Genomic DNA, 22,621 nt, shown 5'->3' on the forward strand with positions numbered 1-22,621 from the left:
GGTGTTAGCTCTGGAGGATCAAGTGGTGGATACTCTAGTGGATCATCAGTAGGTTCCTCCTTTGGTGGAAGCTCTGGAGGATCAAGTGGTGGATATTCTGGTGGCTCTTCAGGAGGTTCTTCCTTAGGTGGAAGCTTTGGAAGCATTAGCTCTGGAGGCTCAAGTGGCGGATATTTTCTGGGGATCATTCAGGACGTGCCTCTCTTTGTGGAAGCTATGGAGGTTTAGCTCTGGAGGATCAAGTGGTGGATATTCTGGTGGCTCTTTAGGAGGTTCAACCTTAGGTGGAAGCTTTGGAGGCATTAGCTCAGGAGGCTCAAGTGGCGGATATTCTGGTGGATCATCAGGAGGCTCATCCTTTGGTGGAAGCTCTGGAGGATCAAGTGGTGGATATTCTGGTGGCTCTTCAGGAGGTTCATCCTTAGGTGGAAGCTTTGGAGGGATTAGCTCTGGAGGATCAAGTGGTGGATATTCTAGTGGCTCTTCAGGAGGTTCATCCTTAGGTGGAAGCTTTGGAGGCATTAGCTTTTGGAGGATCAGGGTTGGATATTCAGCGGCTCTCAGGAGGTTCTCTTAAGGGTGGAAGCTTTGGATTGGCATAGCTCTTGGAGGGCTCAAGGGTGGGCGGATATTCTGGCATCTCAGTAGGCTGGCCTGGTTTGGGGAAGCTCTGGAGGATCAAGTGGTGGATATTCTGGTGGCTCTTTAGGAGGTTCAACCTTAGGTGGAAGCTTTGGAGGCATTAGCTCTGGAGGCTCAAGTGGTGGATATTCTGGTGCATCATCAGGAGGCTCGTCCTTTGGTGGAAGCTCTGGAGGATCAAGTGGTGGATATTCTGGTGGCTCTTCAGGAGGTTCATCCTTAGGCGGAAGCTTTGGAGGGATTAGCTCTGGAGGCTCAAGTGGCGGATATTCAGGTGGATCATCAGGAGGATCTTCTTTTGGTGGAAGCTCTGGAGGTTTTAGCTCTGGAGGATCAGGTAGTGGTGGATACTCAGGTGGATCATCAGGAGGCTCTTCCTTTGGTGGAAGCTCTGGAGGCTCAAGTGGCGGATACTCTGGAGGATCATCAGGAGGCACTTCCTTTGGTGGAAGCTCTGGAGGTTCAAGTGGCGGATATTCTGGTGGATCATCAGGAGGTACTTCCTTTGGTGGAAGCTCTGGAGGTTTTAGCTCTGGAGGATCAAGTGGAGGATACTCTGGAGGATCATCCGGAGGGTCTTCCTTTGGTGGAAGCTCTGGAGGTTTTAGCTCTGGAGGATCAAGTGGCAGATACTCTGGTGGATCATCAGGAGGCACTTCCTTTGGTGGAAGCTCTGGAGGCTCAAGTGGCGGATATTCTGGTGGATCATCAGGAGGCACTTCCTTTGGTGGAAGCTCTGGAAGTTTTAGCTCTGGAGGATCAAGTGGTGGATACTCTGGTGGATCATCAGGAGGTTCCTCCTTTGGGGGAAGCTCTGGAGGCTTCAGCAGTGGAGGGTCAAGTGGTGGATATTCAGGGGGCTCTGCAGGGAGCGGCTCCGTCGGTTTCGGTTCAGGTGGAAGTTCGACAGGGGGCCATGGAGGCTCACTCAGTGGTTACTTGCCCCCTTCTGCCAAATAATTATGACCAATTCTCAACACTACTGCAGCCATAATTTCCTAACCATCAAAACCTTCTGATTAAACTGATGACTACCTATATATGAGATTTTGCTTTTTCTTAGGTAAGACCTTTTTAGGTACTATGATTATTCCTGAAAATTTCTTTACTTGTAATTTATGTATCTCCCACAGAAGTGTAAATAAATTAAAGTAAATATATATCTTTCGTTATTTCAGCTCCCTTATTTGTGTATCATGCAAGAGTTCCTAGATGATAATATCAGGTACTGGAGGTACTTGCATGACAAATGCCTGTAGGAATTACGTGATTTAAGAAAAATAGGCTTAATCTCTACTTCAAAATGAGCCATAAAAATTCGGATTAGAAATCATAAATTGTAACTCCACAAAAAAGGTTTGCAATACTGCCCGCTGTAATGAGATTTTCTTAGTATGATATATGTTACTCTTCTTGACCAAGCTTCAGAATATAATCTTATTGTAGCAAATTATAGTTTATGTGTTAGCAGTTATTAAAAGGCAGTGGATTCAGCTTATGCCACGTAAACAAAAGTTATATATATTATATATATATATATATATATATATATATATATATATATATATATATATATATATATATATATATATATATATATATATATATATATATATATATATATATATATATATATATATATATATATATATATATATATATATATATATATATAATATATCGTATATATTGTAAATGGAGAGATTGATTTGGCCTTTGCTCAAAGGGGGTCCTTAGCTGGATAAAGTCTGAATAGGATTAGAGGCTTGCTAGCCTGTGGAATCAAACCTGACAACAGAGAAGATGATGATGATTCTTTCTCTGGTAAATAAACCAGGTTTAATACTATTCGGGTGTAAACATCACATTCCTTTCGACATACTGCCAGTATAAATTTGATTTATCTGTTTCTGAAATTTCGTAAAACCAAATATGAAGTACCAAGATTCATTATCAGCAGAAAGAGAAATCGTCGATACATGTACACTAGAATGTACTCGAACAATTTCAGATCAAGATTTGAGGATATAGGTTAAAATAATCTATTCCTAACCTTATCTATTAAGCATATCAGAGGAAAATGATTGTACCACTTTCATGATACGAAATGCCCTTTAAAGCTGGTATTTTATCAGAACCAATATGGCTACGGTATTTATTTTTCATGAATCATGTGTTTTTATAATAAATTTTGATTGTTACTTAATTCATCTAACAGATGGTCAAATGGGCTGCCTGGTTTTCATTGATTACTTTAAGCTTTGTAAGTATTTCTACAATATATTTAATCTTGCTAAAAAAGAATATTACTGTGGATCCTTCTATTGATATTATATATATATATATATATATATATATATATATATATATATATATATATGTGTGTGTGTGTGTGTGTGTGTGTGTGTGTGTGTGTGTGTGTGTGAAGCCCATACTAATGGGCTCTGCCTCTACTTTATTTTTAAGCTTAGTTCTTTTCTGCATATGCCGGTGCCCTCACACAATTCGCCGTAACAAGTGACTGTATATATTCTCTCTCTTTCTCTCTCTCTCTCTCTCTCTCTCTCTCTCTCTCCAACACGCAAGATACGATCGCGTGATCTCCCGCTGTGAGATTGATAACCTTCGCCCATCACTCAAACCAAGACTGATAACATATCATTTGAACGGCCGTCATATGTTACAAATCACTTTCCGTTTCAGACTAGTCCTTTAGTTCGTGTTGCGTTCGGCTGCCGTTTCACTCCATTGGAAAGCCAGTGTCCTCACTTCTTTGCCTTTTCCTCGATTTCACTTTCTTTAAAAAATATAGATGGGTGTGAATCAAATGAGAGGAATAAGTATGGCGAGTTTTCTTGCCAGTTGTGAAGAATTTACTTCCAGGACTCCATTCCTTCAACGCCTGTCTAAAACTTGAGCCAAGTTCTTACAGATGACAGAGAAGAGTAATTAGTTTTCTGTATCTCTCTCTCTCGTTCTCTTTAACTGTTGATGTTTCCCTTTCTCTCTTTCTGATATGCTATCTATTTCTTTAGTCTCTCTCTCTCTCTCTCTCTCTCTCTCTCTCTCTCTCCTTGTTTCAGCTTTCCCTTGTTCCTCAGACATTCATCTAAAAAATCCACGCAGAAAACAAGCTATACGGCCTAGTTTGAAGTAAAATCAAAATTTTACTTAGAAACTGTCTGCTGCCTCGAGTTATCATAGAGTAAACCGCGTAAAGATACCGAGACCTTTGTGCATCATGGAAACCAGGAACTTACTGGACAGCTGATTTTTTTAGTTTTCAGTTATAAATTACAAAGTAACCGGCCAGTTAGTTGTCTTAGATTTCTTTCCCTTTTTCGTATTGTTCTCTGTTTACATTCCAAGATGAATCAAGTAAATTATGTGCCGAAGTTTCTTCGGCGCAATCGAGTTTTTTTTACAGCGTATAATGCTGTATAAAACTCCCAGCCATGCCCCATGAAACTCTCAGACGCGGCACATCAAAATTTCAGTCACGCCCCATGAAACTCTCAGACGCAGCACATGAAACTTTCAGTCACGGACCGGTGTCAGCTTGTGTTGTTGGAATCTATAGCGGTGCCAGACGCATGCTAATGGCTAATTTTAACCTTAAATAGAATAAAAACTGCTGAGTCTAGATGTGTGCAATTTGGTAGGTTTGATGATTGGAGGTTGGATGATCAACATACCAAATTGCGGCTCTCTAGCCTCAGTAGTATTTAAAATCTGAGAGCGAACAGAAAAAAGTGCGAACGGGCAGCCAAATCCATCTCAACAATTATCTTTTACAAAAAAAAAAAAAAATCATACTTATTTTACCTTTATTCGGCGGCAGATTTCTTCGTCATTTTCACAGCTATTTTCATTTTAGTTGTCATTTGAGCCGTGATGGTGAAGATTGCTAAAATAAAGCATTGCAATTATTATTGCTGTTGTGGTTATCTATCGTTGATGCTTTGTTGCTGCTGACGGTGGGAACATCTCAGTGACGATCTCTGTTGTTTTCAGCTGCCTTCTTTTCTCTTGTTTTTGCCTTCCATCTTGAAGATTCAAGAATACTCTCACCTGGAGACATTTAAACCACCAACCTTCTTCTTATAATTACAGACAAGAAATTTCTGTGTTGACGCAATTTATTTGTCGTTCAGAAACTTGAAAGTATTAAAATCAATATTCTCTTCACATAAAACTTTAATGGTTGGTGATAGCATAACATATTCTTATTTTTTATTTTTAAGCAGTAGAGTGATTTAAAAAATGCAGTATCCAGAGAGGTAGTGCGTGCAATTCGATTTGTAGAGTTGCTCCATCCACATTCTACTGAGTTCCAAATGTTGCGCTGACCTACACCAATAAAAGTTTCATTCCATCTTCTACAAAACTGTAGAGCGACCTTCCTAGCTGTACCGTCGACATCTGCTCTCGAAAGATCAAGAGGGACTTCTAGTGCTGTTTATGAACGCCTTTTCCTGTTTGCTACATTCATCTTTATTCGTTAATGTTTTCTCATTGGTTTCTTTAAGTCAGGGATGAGTATACTATTCTGTGTAATCTCGTAGCTTTAAAAGTTAATGACATTTTAGTTTTGTTCCAAAGAATATAAAACCCGCAGAGGGTTGTCTGACTAAGAACATAAATTGTTCAAGAAAATATTGTTCATAGCCAGTGGTGAAGTTCCTGTTATTTTCTTCACCGAGGGAAATTAATTTTTCCAGTAATGTCGCATAACTAATCACACTGCTTTGCCTGCACACACACACACACACACACACACAGACACACACACACACACACACACACATATATATATATATATATATATATATATATATATATATATATATATATATACACTAGTATATATAGCTAATAAGGCTATGGCTAAATAGTTGGTTTAATGTTTAGGAAAACTGAAAAGATCCCTAAACAACTTCTGTCTCAAGAAAGGTTAAAGACATAAATATAAACTTGGTTTACAATGTATTTGCGTATGAAAATAAACATTCATTTTTAGTAAAAAACAGTAACTTAACAATCAGCAACAAACTCACAGTCTTTTGAATATCATCAAATATAAACGTGAAAACTGGTAAATGTTATAAATTCAACCGTGCCTTAATAATCTCATAAAGTTGGATTACAGAATACATATTGTTAATTACCTCTACGAAGTAAATAACATTCACAGACCCGTCAGAAGTACTTGATGAGGTTCTAATTCCAGGGGCATAACTTCTAGAAACCCTGTTTGCAAACTCACTTTTGTTATCTTTATTGGAGTGAACAGAACTAAATTCCCAAGATTATCCCTTTTTAGAACTTTCTTTAACACTTCCAGGAATTCCTTTAGATATGATATTTTTGGGCTCATCTGATGCCCCAACAAATCCTGAGCTTCCCCCAACAGCAAATATTCCAATTGATCCTGATGAGTATCCTGTGCTTGATCCACTGCCAGGTCCTCGTAAGCTGCTTCCTAAACTTGATGTTACAGGTGTTGCAGTAGAATGTAACTCACCTGATCTGCCTGTAAATCCTCTTGAAGCCCTAGGTGGAAATCCTCGAGCCGATCCTTTTCCAAACCTGCTAAAGGTGCTATGTGAACTAAATTCTCCTGATGATTCATTTGGATGTCCACTTATTAGTTTACCTTTAGATCCCCCGGAGTTAATATTTGTACCAAATCCTCTTGATCCCCCACTTCTTGACCCTTCTCTGACCCCTCCAGACTTGCCACCAAAATAGACAGTTTCTGGCCCATCTGAAAATCTAACACCTGAACCATTGTGAAATCCTCCTGAGTCTTTCCCGGAATTAAAGGGACCAAAGGACCCTCCTGGATTATTTTCTTCAGATTCTAAAACAAGGCCCCCAGCAAGGTTGAAACTTCCTAGTGAAGCATGCTCAGAACGTGTTGCACCAACTGGGCCACTAGCACCTTTAAAAGAACCAAAGCCACCAGATGATTCAGTTGAATGTATTCCACTGGATCCTCCTCTAAAACCTCTTGAACCTCCTCCTGACCCCAGCTCCTTATCACCTCCAAACCCAGAACCAGTGGATGACCCACTTACACGACCCTTACTAGATCCACTTTTAGATCCCCCAGTGTTGCTACTAGATATAAAACTACCAGATGATCCAGCTGAGTAGTCCTGATTAGAACCACCTTCAGGTACTCTAAATGCGCTACCACCACCAAAACCTCCAAAGCTTCTTGAGCCACCACTAGAACCAATTGCTATTGTTGACCCGCCAGAGTACCCTTCTTGTGGACTCGTACCAAACCTAACTGAGCTGCTGCTGGAGTCAGATTTCACAAAGGGTCCACTAGAATGTCTACTTCTTGAAATCCCATTGAAATCTTTTAGACTACCACCAGATCCAAATTGTCCCAATGATTCATTAGAGTAGTCACCTCCAGAGCCACTTCCTATGACATTATTAAATCCTCCAAGACCAAGTCCTCCAGAAGATCCAGAGCCACCTTCTTTACTTCCACTAAACCTTCCTGAGCTATGACCAGAACCAAACCCTTCAGCTGATCCTGCACTCCTGCCAAGTCCTCCAGAGCTCTTACCAGAGCTGAGTCCTACAGATGATTTACTGGAATGTCCACCTCCAGAGTTACCTCCTATATTATTACTAAATCCTCCTGAACTGTGACTAGATCTAATATCAGTAGAAGGTCCACTAGAGTATACATTTCCAGAGCCAACTCTTGTTCTCCCACTTAAGATATGACCAGAGCCAATTCCTTCAAATGAACCAGTAGGAAATTTACTTCCAGCATCACCTCCTATGCCACCTGAGCCATGGCTAGATCTAAATCCTCCAGATGGTCCACTTAAATGACCACTACCAGAGCTACCCCCTGAACTGTGCCTAAAGTCTGAGTTGCTACCAGATATAAAGACTCCAGATAATTCACTGATGGATCCACTACCAAGTTCACCACTTGAGCCATTGGCGAGTTCTGCAAAGTTATGGCCTGTGCCAAATCCCCTAGGAGATCCACTAGTGTATGTGCCATCAGTAAATCCATTGGAAGTACTACCCGAGCTTAATCCCCTTATGGATCCACTATGCCTATCTCCTGAGCTACCTTTTGTTCTGTCACTAAATCCTTTAAAGACAGAATCTGAGACAAATCCTCCAAATGATCCCCTGGAATGTTCACCCCCAAAACCTACTCCTGAGCCACCAGCAAATATTCCTGAGTTTTTACCAGTGTCCGTTCCTCCATAAGAAGTGGTGCTGCCAATGAGTATTGCAGGTCCACCCACGATGGTAGGTTTTCCTGACGAACCGCTCGAGTACCTGCTCTTTGATTCATTTCCAAAACCCAAAGCATTAGAAATTGCTGTTCCGGAAGGTCCACTTGACTCCCCTCCCTGGAAAGCAAGGCTTTCGCAGTAAGCTCCTGTGCAGCTTATTCCTCTGTCTCCTGCTCCTACTCCATCATGTCTGAGAGAGGCATTAGTTAAGGGCACGATTAGCCCATAAGCTAGTGCGATTCTGAATACCTGAAATGAGATTGAAAGAAATAAGAGTAAATATCATTTACAACAATTACAAAGGATTTTAAATTCAATATCTCAAATTATTTTATTTGGTTACGTATGTTGGAAATGTTGGGCACAAAACACAGTAGAATCTTTAACTTCAGTGCCTGGTAAAGAATGTTAAATATAGATCATAGAAATTATGCAAAAGAGTACTTCTATAGATTGAAAGAATATGGTAAATGTTCAATAGAGTTTAATCATTGATCACTATTATGTAATGCAGGCAACAGGGATTTTGTAAGAAGGAAACTTAAAATTCGTTTTGAAACCAGTTCAGCAAACGATAAAATGTTCCTACACTTTCTGAAATCGAGAACACTTCTTTCAGAAAATCAGAAAACGTAGTTAATTTACCCATTTCGACTTCTATTACGTAATAAAAGATTAGTGACGAGAAGAGGTCATTTTTGGCGAGAAACAATACTATAAATAAACTATGAACTGTAAGAAAGGCACTAATACAGTGAAGAAAAATATGGAAATAAGAAAAGTAAAACAACGAAAACCAACAAAAACCAAAGGCAGAGCTAAAATGGAAAATTCTTTTGTTTTTCACTGCTTTCCCTTATCATTTGCACTATTATTATTCAGCCTGAGTTAACACATTCAAGTAGAACAATCCAAAGGAGACCAATAACCCCGTTTGCGACTGACGAAACTTTCGACTCGCGATAATTGCACTTTCTGCTGACGAACTGTTTAGTTTAATTTCCAATTTCTTTCTTATTAGCCAAAATCACTTTCCGGAAAGACAATTATTTCTTTTACTTTCTCAGAAAAAATTTCCAATTGCGTAAGGTTGCCTACACAATGTTTTGTCATATATTCATATATATATATATATATATATATATATATATATATAATATATATATATATATATATATATACGTATATATATATATACTTATGTATATCCGTGTTTGTATTCTGTACAGTATGTTTGCATAAATTATGTCCTTTAATATAGTTGTTACCATGCTTCAATGTGGATTTTCCAAAAGCATGTAATCTTGGTATTTAAAAAAAAATGTATATATGTGTGTGTGTGTGTGTGTGTGTGCAACAAGAGAGAAGTCATCAACTGAGAGAGAGAGAGAGAGAGAGAGAGAGAGAGAGAGAGAGAGAGAGTGACCAGGAAATGATCTTAACTTACAAATTGTTCTTAAGTTGCTGATAAGTCACGGTTGGTCATGACATATGATTTCGAGGAGCAATTCACCAAACATGAAGTGAGGAAATTCCACGAAAATTGTTACCTTCACGTATCTCCACCCACAGCCTCGATTTTCATTTTTTAACAAATGATGCAAATGACGATGACCATGTTTGAAACTTCCGGGAACTATAGTTGAAGAATGACTTTATATGTCTCGGTTGGTGGTATGGTATCCAGAGGTTCACAGTAGGTAGGCTTCTTAGTCCCTTAAACATCTTACCCACTTAATCTAAACCGATCAATCGAGTCTCGATGAAGTATGTGTAAAAGTTGTGTGAGAATTACAAGTCAGTGTGAAATACATAATGGGGAATGCACACATCACGGTTGATACAGGAACTATTAAAGATAAGTTTTAGTTTTCTTTCCTCACAATAAGATCATTTTTGTAGTGGTGGCAAAGAGAAAGCTTAGCCAGTACTCGGATTTGTTAAGTCCTGTGTTACGCTATGCAAAGCGATTCATAGACAGCACTGAAGGAAATCGGCCTTGCGTCTCCACTCTCTTACCTTACAGCTGTATCTCCTCTCCTGTCTGTCACTTGTAGCTCGTATCAGCTGCACTGCTGTTGTCATTCTTCCGTATGTGTCTCACAGTGTCCAAGTATTTCTCTTGTCTTCCCCTCTCCCTCCCACCCTCTATCATTCCAGTCAGTGCCAGATTCTCCATACTGCCTCTCCTCATTGCATTGCCAAAGAACTCTACAGCATCGATATCAATGATTAGTTTTTTTCTCAGCATTTTTTTTTTTACTATGCTGTTTCAAAATCAGAAAAGCAAATTCACCTGTAGCCTGACGAAATACACCCAAATGGAATAAGTGACATTTAAACAGATTTCGCCTAACGATCTTTTCAGCCTTTTAGCCTAGGTTGTTTTAAAAATCACCAGTTAATCATTTCCACGGCACCTTTTCTCCACAACAATATATTGAGAAGCATTCCTCAGATACTATGCGAAAATTTGGATCTAACCTTGTATCTGTCATAAAAAAGTTCGCTGAGATACGATGGAATTCTATTCATAGCATTCTTTGCTTGAAATCTGCGACTATTTTGAAACTGTTGATGACAATGCATGTATCTGCAAAAGGAATTTTAATTTGCGAAAATGGCAGCATCAGTATCCCGTTGCTGTTTGTAAATTTGCAACAATGACAGACAGAATAAAACCTCAAGTATTGGCTGATAGTAATCATAAATTGCTGGAAATGACCAAATCTGCTTTCCCATAGTAGTGAGGTAATATTTATCAAGAAGATATATGACTTCATTTGGGTGGCTGAGAATTGGTCGTTTCACGGGAGAATCTGAATGAATGGTTGGTCAGTCACAATCATTCTATGATGAGTGTTTGGTTCGTTTGACTGTGCCCTCCTTGTTATTGTAGTGGTCTAGTCTTTGGTTCTCAAAAGAACATAGCAAGTATTGCACAAATACCAGTTTCGTTGATGGTATCTAACTAGCTGCCCTTTGTTAAGTTAGGTTAGTCTAAGTTTCAACACTAGCGTCTCCTTACCCAACGACTGTCTGACACTGCACTCTTGAATTGTTTATGGTAGAGACGTAAATATTGAAAGGTCGTGTTCAACTGTTGTAAACTTTTACTGGTACTTTGAAGAGGCAAAATACCGATTTTAGTTTTCGATTTTACTTACTCTTTCCTAGCAGAGTTTTTCGGAATAATCCCTCCTCTGCTATGTTGTCTTAACATAGTTCGTCGGTGGCTGTGACTATTATGACGCCTGCTTGTAGAGTCATGTCAGTCCTTGAAAGTCATATAATGACTTCACTTTCGAGTTACAGACGTGCTTTCTTTGGAACTTCTTTCACATTCATTTCACATGAATGGGAAATGCATGTCACTTCATCAAGCACACTATGTAGTTATAAGGTTAAAATGACCATAACTAAAAAAAAAAAAAAAAAAAAAAAAAAAAAAAAAAAAAAAAAAAAAAAAAAAAAAAAAAAAAACAATGAAGAATGATTAGGAAAAGAGTGTAAGTACACCTGCAGATCATTTAGTATGTCCGTAATCCCGGACGTAAATGAAATAGCTTGACATCAGTGGCGGATTTAAAGGGGGTGGGCACCCTTGCCACGTGCACCACCCCGCCGTTCCCCCCACCCCACGCCCATAGCAAACATTTGCTTAATTAATGATTATTTCAACACCCAAAAAAACTGCTGTGTATATATATATATATATATATATATATATATTATTAAATGTGTGTTGCATAACTAAGTATATGTATCATAATATATATATATATATAATATATATATATATATATATATATATAATATATATATATATATAGATGGTGTGTGTGCCTACATAAGTATATATCTATATAATCATATAGATATATATAAAAGTGTGTGGTGGTTGGCATACATAAGTGTATATATTATAAATATATATATATTATATATATAATATACTATATATATACATATATATGTATACACACACATATATATATATATATTATATATATATATATATTATATACATATTTATATGTGTGTGTGTATGTGTGTGTGTATATATGTATATAGTATATATAAGCATTAAGCTACAAAGGTCCTTTAATATACAATTCGCCCCGCCTCGGAATTAATATATTTTCATTTATGTTAACCGAAGGGGAATTTTATAGTTGATAATAATTTCGTCCTCCCGTGGATTCGGACCAGCGCACAGAGGAGAAATCAGGACTTCAGTGATGTTCCGACTCTGTGCGCGGGTTCGAATCCACAAGAGGATGAAATTATTATCAACAAAAAAATTCTCCTTCGGTTAACATATAAGAAATGATATTAATTCCGAGGAAAAGCGAATTGGATACTAAAGGACATTTGTAGCTTAATGCTTATATATGAATCACGGTGACGTCATAAAAAAAATCGTTCGGTATATATATGATAATCCTAAGTGGCTCTCCCACCCCCACCCACTGAAAAATTTCTAGATACGCCATTGGTTGACACTAGATAAATAGTTTAATTTATTTAAGTACCATTTAATAGCTTTCTTAACTCTGAGTATGTGTATGTGTGTGTGTCTGGCCGCGTATGAGTTTGCTGAAGAGTGAATGGTATGAGTATTTTAGAGTGAACATGGCATGATGTGTCATTTGCGTAATCAAGAGAAATAAAAAAAATATTGTTACTACGTAGAAAAGAAAAAAAAAATACACGGAGAGACCTTACCTCCCATACCATGTTTGGCTGAAGACCAGGAGGAAACTGCGACAGGAAATCCAGGAACGCCTCTTTATATATCTTCCTTTTTCTCGACCTATTTTGTATAGAGCAAGAGACGGGTTACGTAGACGCCGAAAGTCTGAAATCGAGAAATCCTACTGCCTGGGGGACTTGAAGATGAACGTTCAATATCGGTCGAAATTCAAGCCCTCTTCAATGGGATTTTCAACTCTGTGGTAGCGTGACTCAGGAGTCTTCAAGACAGATTCACTGTTAGATGAGGTATTATTTTCCCCGGCAAGTTACACTATTGTCAGAGTATATGACAGGAATTCTCTCTCTCTCTCTCTCTCTCTCTCTCTCTCTCTCTCTGTTCAGTAAGTTATTTCCTGCCAATGAGAGAGGAATCCACTCTCTTCCTCTCTACCTCCCGGGAACTTCCTCAACAATCCGGAACGAACAAAACGACAGTAACACCCACCCTCTCTCTCTCTCTCTCTCTTCTCTCTCTCTCTCTTAGGTGAAATACCAGTAGGAATACCCTGTCCTTAACAAGGTGGAAAAAGGTTCACACGTTTGTCACGTCAACTACTGACTCTTCCCCTGAAAATGTCGATACTGACAAGACGCCGCTCCGAAAAGCGATTATGCTGCACGAGGGGCTGAAGAAGACACTCTGAAAGAAGCTTGTGGAATTCTACCTTAGTTTCATTATGAGAGAAGTGAAAAGAGTAGGAAAGTTACATTCAATTTATTTCGTGAGAGCCGATTGGCTGTCTACTGGCGTTCGATTAATTCAGACATTTCATTGGGCAGACTTAGTTTGGTTCTTAAGTAAATCATGGTTTAATTAACCAGATCACTGAGCTGATTAACAGCTCTCCTAGGGCTGGCCCGAAGGATTATATATTTTTACGTTGCTAGGAGCCAATTGGTTACTTAGCAACGGACCTACAGCTTACTGTGGGATCCGAACCACGTGATATCGAGAAATTAATTTCTTATCACTGGAATTAAATTCCTCTGATTCCACGTTTGCAGAGCAGGGCGCGAACTCTCGCTACCAAATCAGCGGCCGAGCACGTAACCCACTCGTCCAACGAGGAACAGTCTGGTTCTTAAAGTATTACTAGTAACCATGATAGCAAACTAAAGCAATATATATAACTATTGCTAGTGGGATTTCCTATAATGTGCTATGGATGGGAAGATGAAGGACCCGCTTTTCTTGATTCTTCTGTAATTGTTCCATATAACATTACTTATCCTAAAACGTTTTGCAAACGTCAATCCCACTCTCTAAGGCCACGACGAACTGTGTTCTGCAGACAGTCATTCAGTCTAGATTAAGCTGGCCTTGTGCCAGCACGGGCTCTTGCTCCCTGTGCGGGTAGTAACCAGAGCAATCTGTGGAACAGAAAACAGATTCTGGCTTTTACGCTCTGAAGATTCCCGTTTGTTCAAATAAAAGTACCTCTTCGTCCCTCCCTCCATTTCACAAAGTAACTGCCTAAATGACGCCAGGTCAAACAGTCCCTTTGGGTATCTCAATATGAAAGTTTATTTATCTCGTACACCTGGGCAATGTCTCTTAGTCATTAAATGAGTTCGTTTCATTTAATGACAATCTTGTTATTTATAACGCCCAATTTAGGAAAATTCCCACTTCTGAAGACTGGAATACTAGCTAACATAGTACCAGTACCCTCCCCCGATCTACTCATCTTGATTTCATTACCTTATCAATGATTTGTAGTTTTCTGCAAAAGAAAACCACTGAGATGGTTTTGTCTGTCCGTCCGCACTTTTCATGTCCGCCCTCAGATCTTCAAAACTACTGAGGCTAGAGGGCTGTAAATTGGTGTGTTGATCATCTACCCTCTCATCATCACACATACCAGATTACACCCCTCTAACCATAGTAGTTTTTATTTGATTTGGGGTTTAGGTTAGCTATGGATCGTGCGTCTAGCACTTAACCTCAACTTGGGAGCAACTGAAGATTGCCCGGTCGTGGCTGAGAGTTTCACACTGCACCGCATCAAGAGTTTCATGCTGCATTATACGCTGTAAAGAAAACTCGCATTTTCTACTTGTATTCTGAAAATCATTAATCATTTCGATGATTTTCTAGCCAGTAATGTGATGCAAGTCCGTTCTCCTCATCATTTCAAGTGATAGCTCTTCTGTGTTCCCTCATGCGGTTTCCAAATGTTATCCTGTTTCTTTAACATAAGACATACTACTACAAGTTAGGCAAAGCATAATGTATACCCGGGGTAGGTGGGGGGCGGGGTGGGGGGTTTCGAGTTTTCCTTTCGTAGCGAGAGATTCCACGTCGACTCCAGAAACTATGGCGTCATCTCATTTCGTATCTACGTATATCGCTACTTTCAGCATTTCGTCTTATGGATTACCATTATGCAGAAATAAGAAAAATAGCCCCATTTCCTGCAATACTGTAATATTTCAACTTCCTGGAAATCACATGTATCAGACCATTACAGACACACCTGAGCAGTATATACATCATCTCCTTGTTGTAGTTTGATCTACAAACACCACCCACACACACACACGTACGCATAAAACACAGACACATATATGTACATATATATATATATATATATATATATATATATATATATATATCATATATATATATATATATATATATATATATATGTGTGTGTGTGTGTGTGTGTGCGTGTCTGTGTGTATATACATATATATACATTATATATGTATATATATATATATATATATATATATATATATATATATATATATATATATATATATATATATATATATATATATATTAGAAATGTCATTGACAATGCTCGCGACGAGGAGATGCGAGGTTCAATCATATAACAGAAATAGGACCATTTATAGTTATATAGGAAACGGGCAGGATAATCAAGAAGACGTTGGAACAGAAATAGTTGGCAAACTCGTAAAAATAGAAGGGAGAATGTGAAGAAGAACTAAGTGGAGAATAAGAGGTCGTTCGAGAGGGAAGTAAACAGAAAGAAAGCAGAAAATGGCTATCAGTATTAAATATTCATAAAAGACAAGTTCTCTGCGTCAGTGAAGTAATTGTTTTAAGCTTCGCCAAATGTAGGGGATAGGAGAGAGGTATAAGGATACAAGAATGGAAAAGATTATGTAATGACTCTTGAAGTTGTAAGGAGGACAAAAAGAGGCTAAAAATGGAATGACACCGGGTGGTGATTGTCTGACTTGAGTTGTTGACCAGGTTTTGTAAGGTGTGCCTAGATGACGGAAAGATTACAAACGAATGAGTAATAGACTAATTGTTACTCAGCACAAAGCGAGGTGATTGAGGTAGTTAATGTGAGAATAATAGGAGCATTACGTTACCTAACATGCCAGGAAAAGATCATGGTTGGATTTCAGTTGAAGAAGTAAAACAGATGACTATGGGGTTGATATGCCTGCGCTTGGGTATAAGATAAAGTGTGTGGTTCACAGTTTTGTTATAAAGCAGTCATGCGTGAAGTTCAACAATAAATGAGAGAAGTTAGACGTAGTGAAGAGTTGTTAGATAAATAAATGAATCATGAAAGGGATGTGGAATAGGTGATGTTTGCAACTGATACACAGCAGATGATGTATTGGTAGTGTTTGCAAGAAAAAAGGGTTGAGAGCAAGTGTAAAAACATTCAGTTTGTATAAGAAATATATGACTAACGCCATACTAATATATAAAAAAGGGAATGATGCTTTACATTTCCGGAAGCTTGGATTCAACGGATATAAGTTGTAGATCAGTGACTATGAAATACTATACGTGCTACACAAATTAATTAGTTATAATCTAGAACGGAAAAGGGCCACTAAGGATAAATGGATCACAAGGACTGGATGATAGGACATCCCCTTCTCTACGTGCCTCGGCTGAGGAAGAAACAGAAGCCCTTGACTTGGTAGAGGGAGAAAAGCCTTAAGTAGCAGAATAGATAAAACAGAGAAATAACAGTGCGTATACAAAAAGATTAAGAAAAAGCTTTCCATGGTGAGAAATTTCAAGGGACTTTGAGCCAACCATCCTTTGTGGAAGCATAGTTTGAATGCTGGCTGAGAATGAAAGAAGAAAGACTGAAGTTGTTGAGATCAACACTTCAGTAGTGTATCTGGCATAAGGAGACTTGAAAGGGAGAGAAATGAGGAGTTAGGTAGATGATCAGAGGTTGGTAACAATATCATTTGCTTCAGAAATGTTGATGTGCTGGAGAATACTCCGGTAAGTTTAATAGATCAAGGAGGGGTAGTATAAAAGAGGCTTTTCCTATGAAGAAGGCCCAAAAGTACATCAAGTTATAGTTAAAAAGCCCAGTGTGTGTGACTTGTGGGTGCGTGTAGTGTGATTCAAGATTTTGAGCTCCTAGGTAAGTGTATGAAACAAATAATGTTGCGGAAATTTTCTACACAGTGGTTCATTCATGATTCAGTGCATGGGCGCCAGCACATTGGGGCTAGAGGGGGCACTTGCCCCCCCCACCCCCTGAAATCCTGAAAAAGATTTATATCCATTACATTTAACTACATCACTTTGTTTTCCTTCCATTTTACAATATATTCTTTCCGTTTAAGTAAATTAAAGGTAGCATTATGTATTGTATAATATTTATATACAGTATATAACTGCTTTGTTCTTTCCAGAAATATTTGAATTCAGCTGAACAGTTCTATATGGAACTATTGAAAAAAGTCAATGTAACTTTCTGTATTTTTCCTTTATCGCATCTTGCTTCGCTTAAATTATTGGCATCGCAATTCCACTGCATATTATACACACACATATACGCACATACACACACACACACATATATATATATATATACATATATTAAAATTTTATTCTCAAGTCTTAGGTTAAAAGCTTAAAGTTGATGAGGCTACAGTGATAGAAAGAGGAAGTTATGAAAAGATTCTGTTATCTTGGTGCTCTGTAGAAAGTGTTTGCCAGTTTCATAATTATCCCAAAATTATTCAGTGGAAATAAGATACTATAATCGTCATTATAACTTTGATGATACCTGAAATAATAATAAACCTTAATGTGTGACATTAGACGCGTAACTTAGGTAACATAGCATAATACAAAGCAACATTAGTGTTGCATATTCTTTAGTTACCTACATTGTTGTAGATTCTCCTGCATGTAAGTTTATATGGGATTGTACTCTGACTTGAATAGTAAGGCATCATTCATAGCTTTTCTGAGTGATATCCCTTAGCATAAATTCATCTTTTGTTCATTGATCTTTAAATTTTTTCTTATATTATTTTCTTTATATATACTTATTTACTCATGAGCAGTTTATTCTCAGGAAGCTAGCTAACTTGTTAAGATAATGGACTTTACGTTCGTCCCATGGGAATATTCATTTAAATTGGATAGTAATACTTCTGTTAGTACTACTGCTTCTGTTGCTAATAATAATAATCATCTTCATCATAATACATGATACATAATATATACATACATAAAGATATATATACATACACCATCCGATATATGACGTTCAGTATTCGCACAGTGAATTAGCGGCGTTGCATATACAATGAGACTCTCTTATTAGTCTCATAATTCCGTATATGGCTTTATTATTCGAAAAGAAATTCTGTTCTCTTTTGGTATAAATGCGATGACGCGGTTCGAAACTTCCATGGCGAAACCCTAAATGCATTCTTAAGAAATTTCTCGTTCTATCAGAATCAAAATCTACGCGCATAATATTACGGCCTTTTTAAAAGAATCGACTCTCTCCATTCTTCAGTCTGTCGTCATTCCCAAGTTGCCTCAAAATGCAAAAAAATAATGATGATAAAAAGCTGAATAGCGTCTGTACTGATAAAACGAACACGGAGAGGAATGTGTAATGAGTATGTCGGAGCAGCTATTCAGTGAAGAAGCCAAAAACCCATTTTCTTTTTAAGGGAAGGATCGACAGCTCATGAGGCTGTTACAGGGCGTGGTTCCCAGATTCCTTATCTTGTTGAAGAGCGCTTAATAACGCACTCATGGACACGCATATATATATATATATATATATATATATATTATATATATACTATATATATATATATATATGTGTGTGTGTGTGTGTGTGTGTGTGTGTGTGATGTGTGTTGTGTACGTCATCTTCTATATATGTAGTATATACACATAAATATGTATATATTGGATATATATATATATGCATACACACACACACACACACACACACCACACACACACACACACATATATATAATATATAATATATATATATATATAGATAGCTAGATAGATTAGATGATAGATGATAGATAGCTAGATAAAGAAATAGATAGAATAGCAAAAAATTAAAGAAATGGTGAAAAAAACAAGCAAAAATTATGGAAAAAAACAAAACAAATTATTAACAAGCAAAAAAAAAAAAAAAACGTTCAAACGAGAAAAACGACAGAACATCGCAAGTGAAATAAGAGAGAAGAAGCGAAGAGAAACGAAGCAGCTAAAATACAGACAACTGGAAGCAGGAAGTGCAAAAGCAAAATGAACAAGAGCCAATTTCAGCAAGTGCCCCTGAGCAGGATGTGCTTGCTTCAAAGCAAGGACGCCTGTCAGCAACAGTGAGGCATGCAAAGGCAATTTACGTTTCATTTCGAACTTATCTGGCAGGAAATGAGGTTCTGAAGGATTCTAAAAATTTTCTGTGTGAGAGGCGATGGACATGACAACTGATAGTCAAATGTTGTCAAATTCCGAATTATTTTTAGCAATGTGTGAGTACTCTCAGATTTAACATATAGCAAGAATGACTATGCGTCCTATTTGGTAAGACTTCCTAAAATCTTGATCATTAATAGTAACGTGCATATTGTCGTATTAGATAGCATTATAGCATTATGAACGTTCCGTCTTAATTTCTTAAAACGTTCATCCTTTCTAGGAGAGATTACAATATCATAAATCTTTCGCAACAAACCTCATATAATTAAGACCTTTAAAGGGACATTATTATCATTATCATGGGAACTTGCCCCCTTAAGTTTCATATGATTATGAGAAATTTAAGTGAGATCTTGTCATAAAAACTTGTTCACAAATTCTCATAAACTAATGAACAGTTTAATTAAGATGGCATTATCTCGTATAAATTCTTGTTAATGTTTAGAAGTATTTTAAGTAAGATTATGAGATCATGGAATCTTAGTTATAAAATGTCATATACATCAATAACTTTCCCATGTGTCTGTCATAAAGGTGTACTCATACGCTTTGATATGCCTAAGGTAATTTGAAGCGAGATTAGGGTATCTATAATAATCGTAGGGGATCGGGATGGTAGGGGAAACATGACACATCCACGCGCCTCCTTCAAATATGTTGGTCCGACTCAGGTGGGGGCTGGGTAGGTGAAGATCAGGATGGTAGGGGAGACATGACACATCCACGCGCCTCCTTCAAACCTGTTGGTCCGCCCTAGGTGGGGCGGGGTGAGTGAAGATCTGGAGTGAGGGGAGGCATGATATATCCTCCCTCCTCCTGCAAACCTGTTTGTCCGCCCCCATTGGGGGCTGGGTAGGTAGGGGTTCGGAGGGGTATGGGACCCATGACGGGCAGCAACAGATTCTAGCGCAGCGTGTCGCACTCCATCAAGCTCGTCATATAATCATTCCTATGCGCCTATGAGCTCTTTTGGAGAGATTATTCTATAATAAAGACTCAGTCTTAAATGACGGAGCCACCTGGTGAAGGTCGTTCAGGGAAAACAGAGGAAAGCAAGAGAGTTCCATGTATCCCAGTACCATTACAAGTAATTATTGCTCAGAAACCATATAACATAGAGTAATGCAGTTTTTGTAGAATGAAGTGCTCTGAATGTAAACTTGAGAAATGTAGGACATTCTACAAAAAACTGCATTACTCTATTTTATATGGTTTCTGAAGAATAAATACTTGTAATGGTACTGGGACTTTATGGACACCCTGTATCTACTCTCAGAGTAGGCTATCATAGAGTAACCAAACTAATTGATTATATACACCTGTTCATCAATTGAAATATTACATCGTTTCTGTATTTTAACTCTCATCAGTACTATATTAATCCAGTCCCGTGAACAGTCATTTCCCGGTCTATGTGGTTGGTTCTGTCTCCCTCTGCTTGGCTGCTTTATTTGCTCATGCGAGAATGCATACAAGATTATGTTTGCGAAAGGATTGTCATTTCTAGGTTCTCCTGACTGCTTGGAATTTCTTTGTCAGTCCCCCTCCCCCCCCTTGACAGTCAAACTAAAGTCCTTTCACCCGTGACTTTCACCTGGGACTTTCAGTTTTATTTGAGAAGAGGGATCCATCCTATTTATTTATAATATTGTAATATTATAGCTATTGTAACACGATATATTGGGGTTTTCTCACAATGCCGTTGCTGCTTAAGCCTTGCGTGTGTGAGTCTGAGTAAGTGTGACATATTATATATATATATATATATATATATATATATATATATATATATATATAATATAAATATATATATATATATATATATATATATATATTATATATATATGTGTGTGTGTGTGTGTGTGTGTTGTGTGCGTGTGTGTGTGTAAACATAATATATAAATATATATATATATATATATATATAGTATATATATATATATACTATATATTTATTTATTTATATTTATATCATATATATATATATATATATATGAATGATATATTTTACATATTATAAATCTCATATTTACATATGTAAATACCAATATATACTATAAATATATATATTTTATATATTTTTATATATATATATATATATATAGTAAAATAGAATATATACACTGAGAGGAGAGAGGAGAGAGGAGGGAGGGAGGGGAGGAGGGAGAGAGGGATTGGATAGAGAGGGGACGAGAGAGAGAGAGAGAATAGAGAGGCGAGGAGAGAGAGAGAGAGAGACTTCGTATCAAGAACCATTGCACAACAACAAGCATTAACTTTTCTTGAACTTTCACCGATCCCTTATTATTAGTTCCTTCCTCGTCGTTAACAGTAAAGAGAAAAGAAATTACTTCCCGGTTTAATGTCGAGCGTTGCATATAGTATATAGCAGTGAGAGGCGAAATGAAAACATAACTATGGACTTCATTCAGAAGCAACGTCATGACCGGATACATTAGAGACAGAATTTAAAGATAATTTTCGTGCTTGACGGCTGCTTTGTTTTTATTTTATTTTATTTTATTTTTTTATTTATTTATCTTTTTTTTTCTTTCTTTCTTTTCTGCTTCGGGATGTCTGGTGTTTCTAGTGTCAGGTTGAAAGACGGTTCGTGTTACCTCCATGATTCAGTAACTAGATTTCCGTAGCAGACAGTTAAACCTGTTGTCGGTTTATTGTCAGGTGTTGACACGAAGTAACTTCCTACTCTTTGATCTGGTCATGGACATTCGAACGTTCGTGTTACGCTTAGGGACATATTCGAACTTTAGTGTTACATTTAGGGACATATTCGAACGTTCGTGTTACACTTAGGGACATATTCGAACGTTCGTGTTATCTAGGGACATATTCGAACGTTCGTGTTACACTTAGGGACATATTCGGAACTTTCGTCTTATTTAGGGACATATTCGAACGTTCGTATTACACTTAGTGACATATTCGAAAGTTGTGTTACACTTAGGGACGTATTAGACCGTTCGTTTTACAAAGTCCAGCCACGTTTTATATAGCTGCCCATTATTTGAAACAGAATATGAAATGTAGGCCAAAGGCTAAGCGCTGTGTCCTTTGAGGTCAATCAGCACTGAAAAGGAAACTGAGAGTAATAAGGTTTTAAAGATGTAACAGGAAGAAAACATCGCCATTGCGCTACGAAACAAAGTTTGGAGAGTAAGACTGAAGATAGAGAACATGAACGGAGGTACAGTAAACAGAATGAAAG

General features: G+C 37.7%; 3 protein-coding genes across 3 annotated transcripts in view; 1 reads left to right on the plus strand and 2 right to left on the minus strand.

The window, feature by feature from the left end:
- LOC135209307 (loricrin-like) overlaps positions 1-201 on the plus strand; it is a gene marked incomplete at its 3' end in the record, with an annotated part of 4,602 nt that extends 4,401 nt beyond the window's left edge. The window contains exon 2 of the mRNA XM_064242012.1: positions 1-201. This exon is cut by the window's left edge and continues 750 nt beyond it. Coding sequence (XP_064098082.1) covers positions 1-201 — 201 coding nt within the window.
- A 440-nt stretch (positions 202-641) lies between these two features.
- On the minus strand, positions 642-4,723 carry LOC135209308 (uncharacterized). The gene is made up of 2 exons (XM_064242013.1): positions 4,714-4,723; positions 642-1,504 (listed from the first exon to the last, which is right to left on the minus strand). The coding sequence occupies exons 1-2, from the start codon at positions 4,721-4,723 to the stop codon at positions 642-644; spliced, it is 873 nt and encodes a 290-aa protein (XP_064098083.1).
- Positions 4,724-5,523: 800 nt separating this feature from the next.
- Positions 5,524-12,760, minus strand: LOC135208928 (uncharacterized transmembrane protein DDB_G0289901-like). The gene is made up of 2 exons (XM_064241491.1): positions 12,654-12,760; positions 5,524-8,174 (listed from the first exon to the last, which is right to left on the minus strand). The coding sequence occupies exons 1-2, from the start codon at positions 12,663-12,665 to the stop codon at positions 5,952-5,954; spliced, it is 2,235 nt and encodes a 744-aa protein (XP_064097561.1). The 5' UTR covers positions 12,666-12,760; the 3' UTR covers positions 5,524-5,951.
- Between the last annotated feature and the right edge of the window lie 9,861 nt (positions 12,761-22,621).

Source organism: Macrobrachium nipponense, chromosome 37 (assembly GCF_015104395.2).
Source record: "Macrobrachium nipponense isolate FS-2020 chromosome 37, ASM1510439v2, whole genome shotgun sequence".
NCBI lineage: Eukaryota > Metazoa > Arthropoda > Malacostraca > Decapoda > Palaemonidae > Macrobrachium > Macrobrachium nipponense.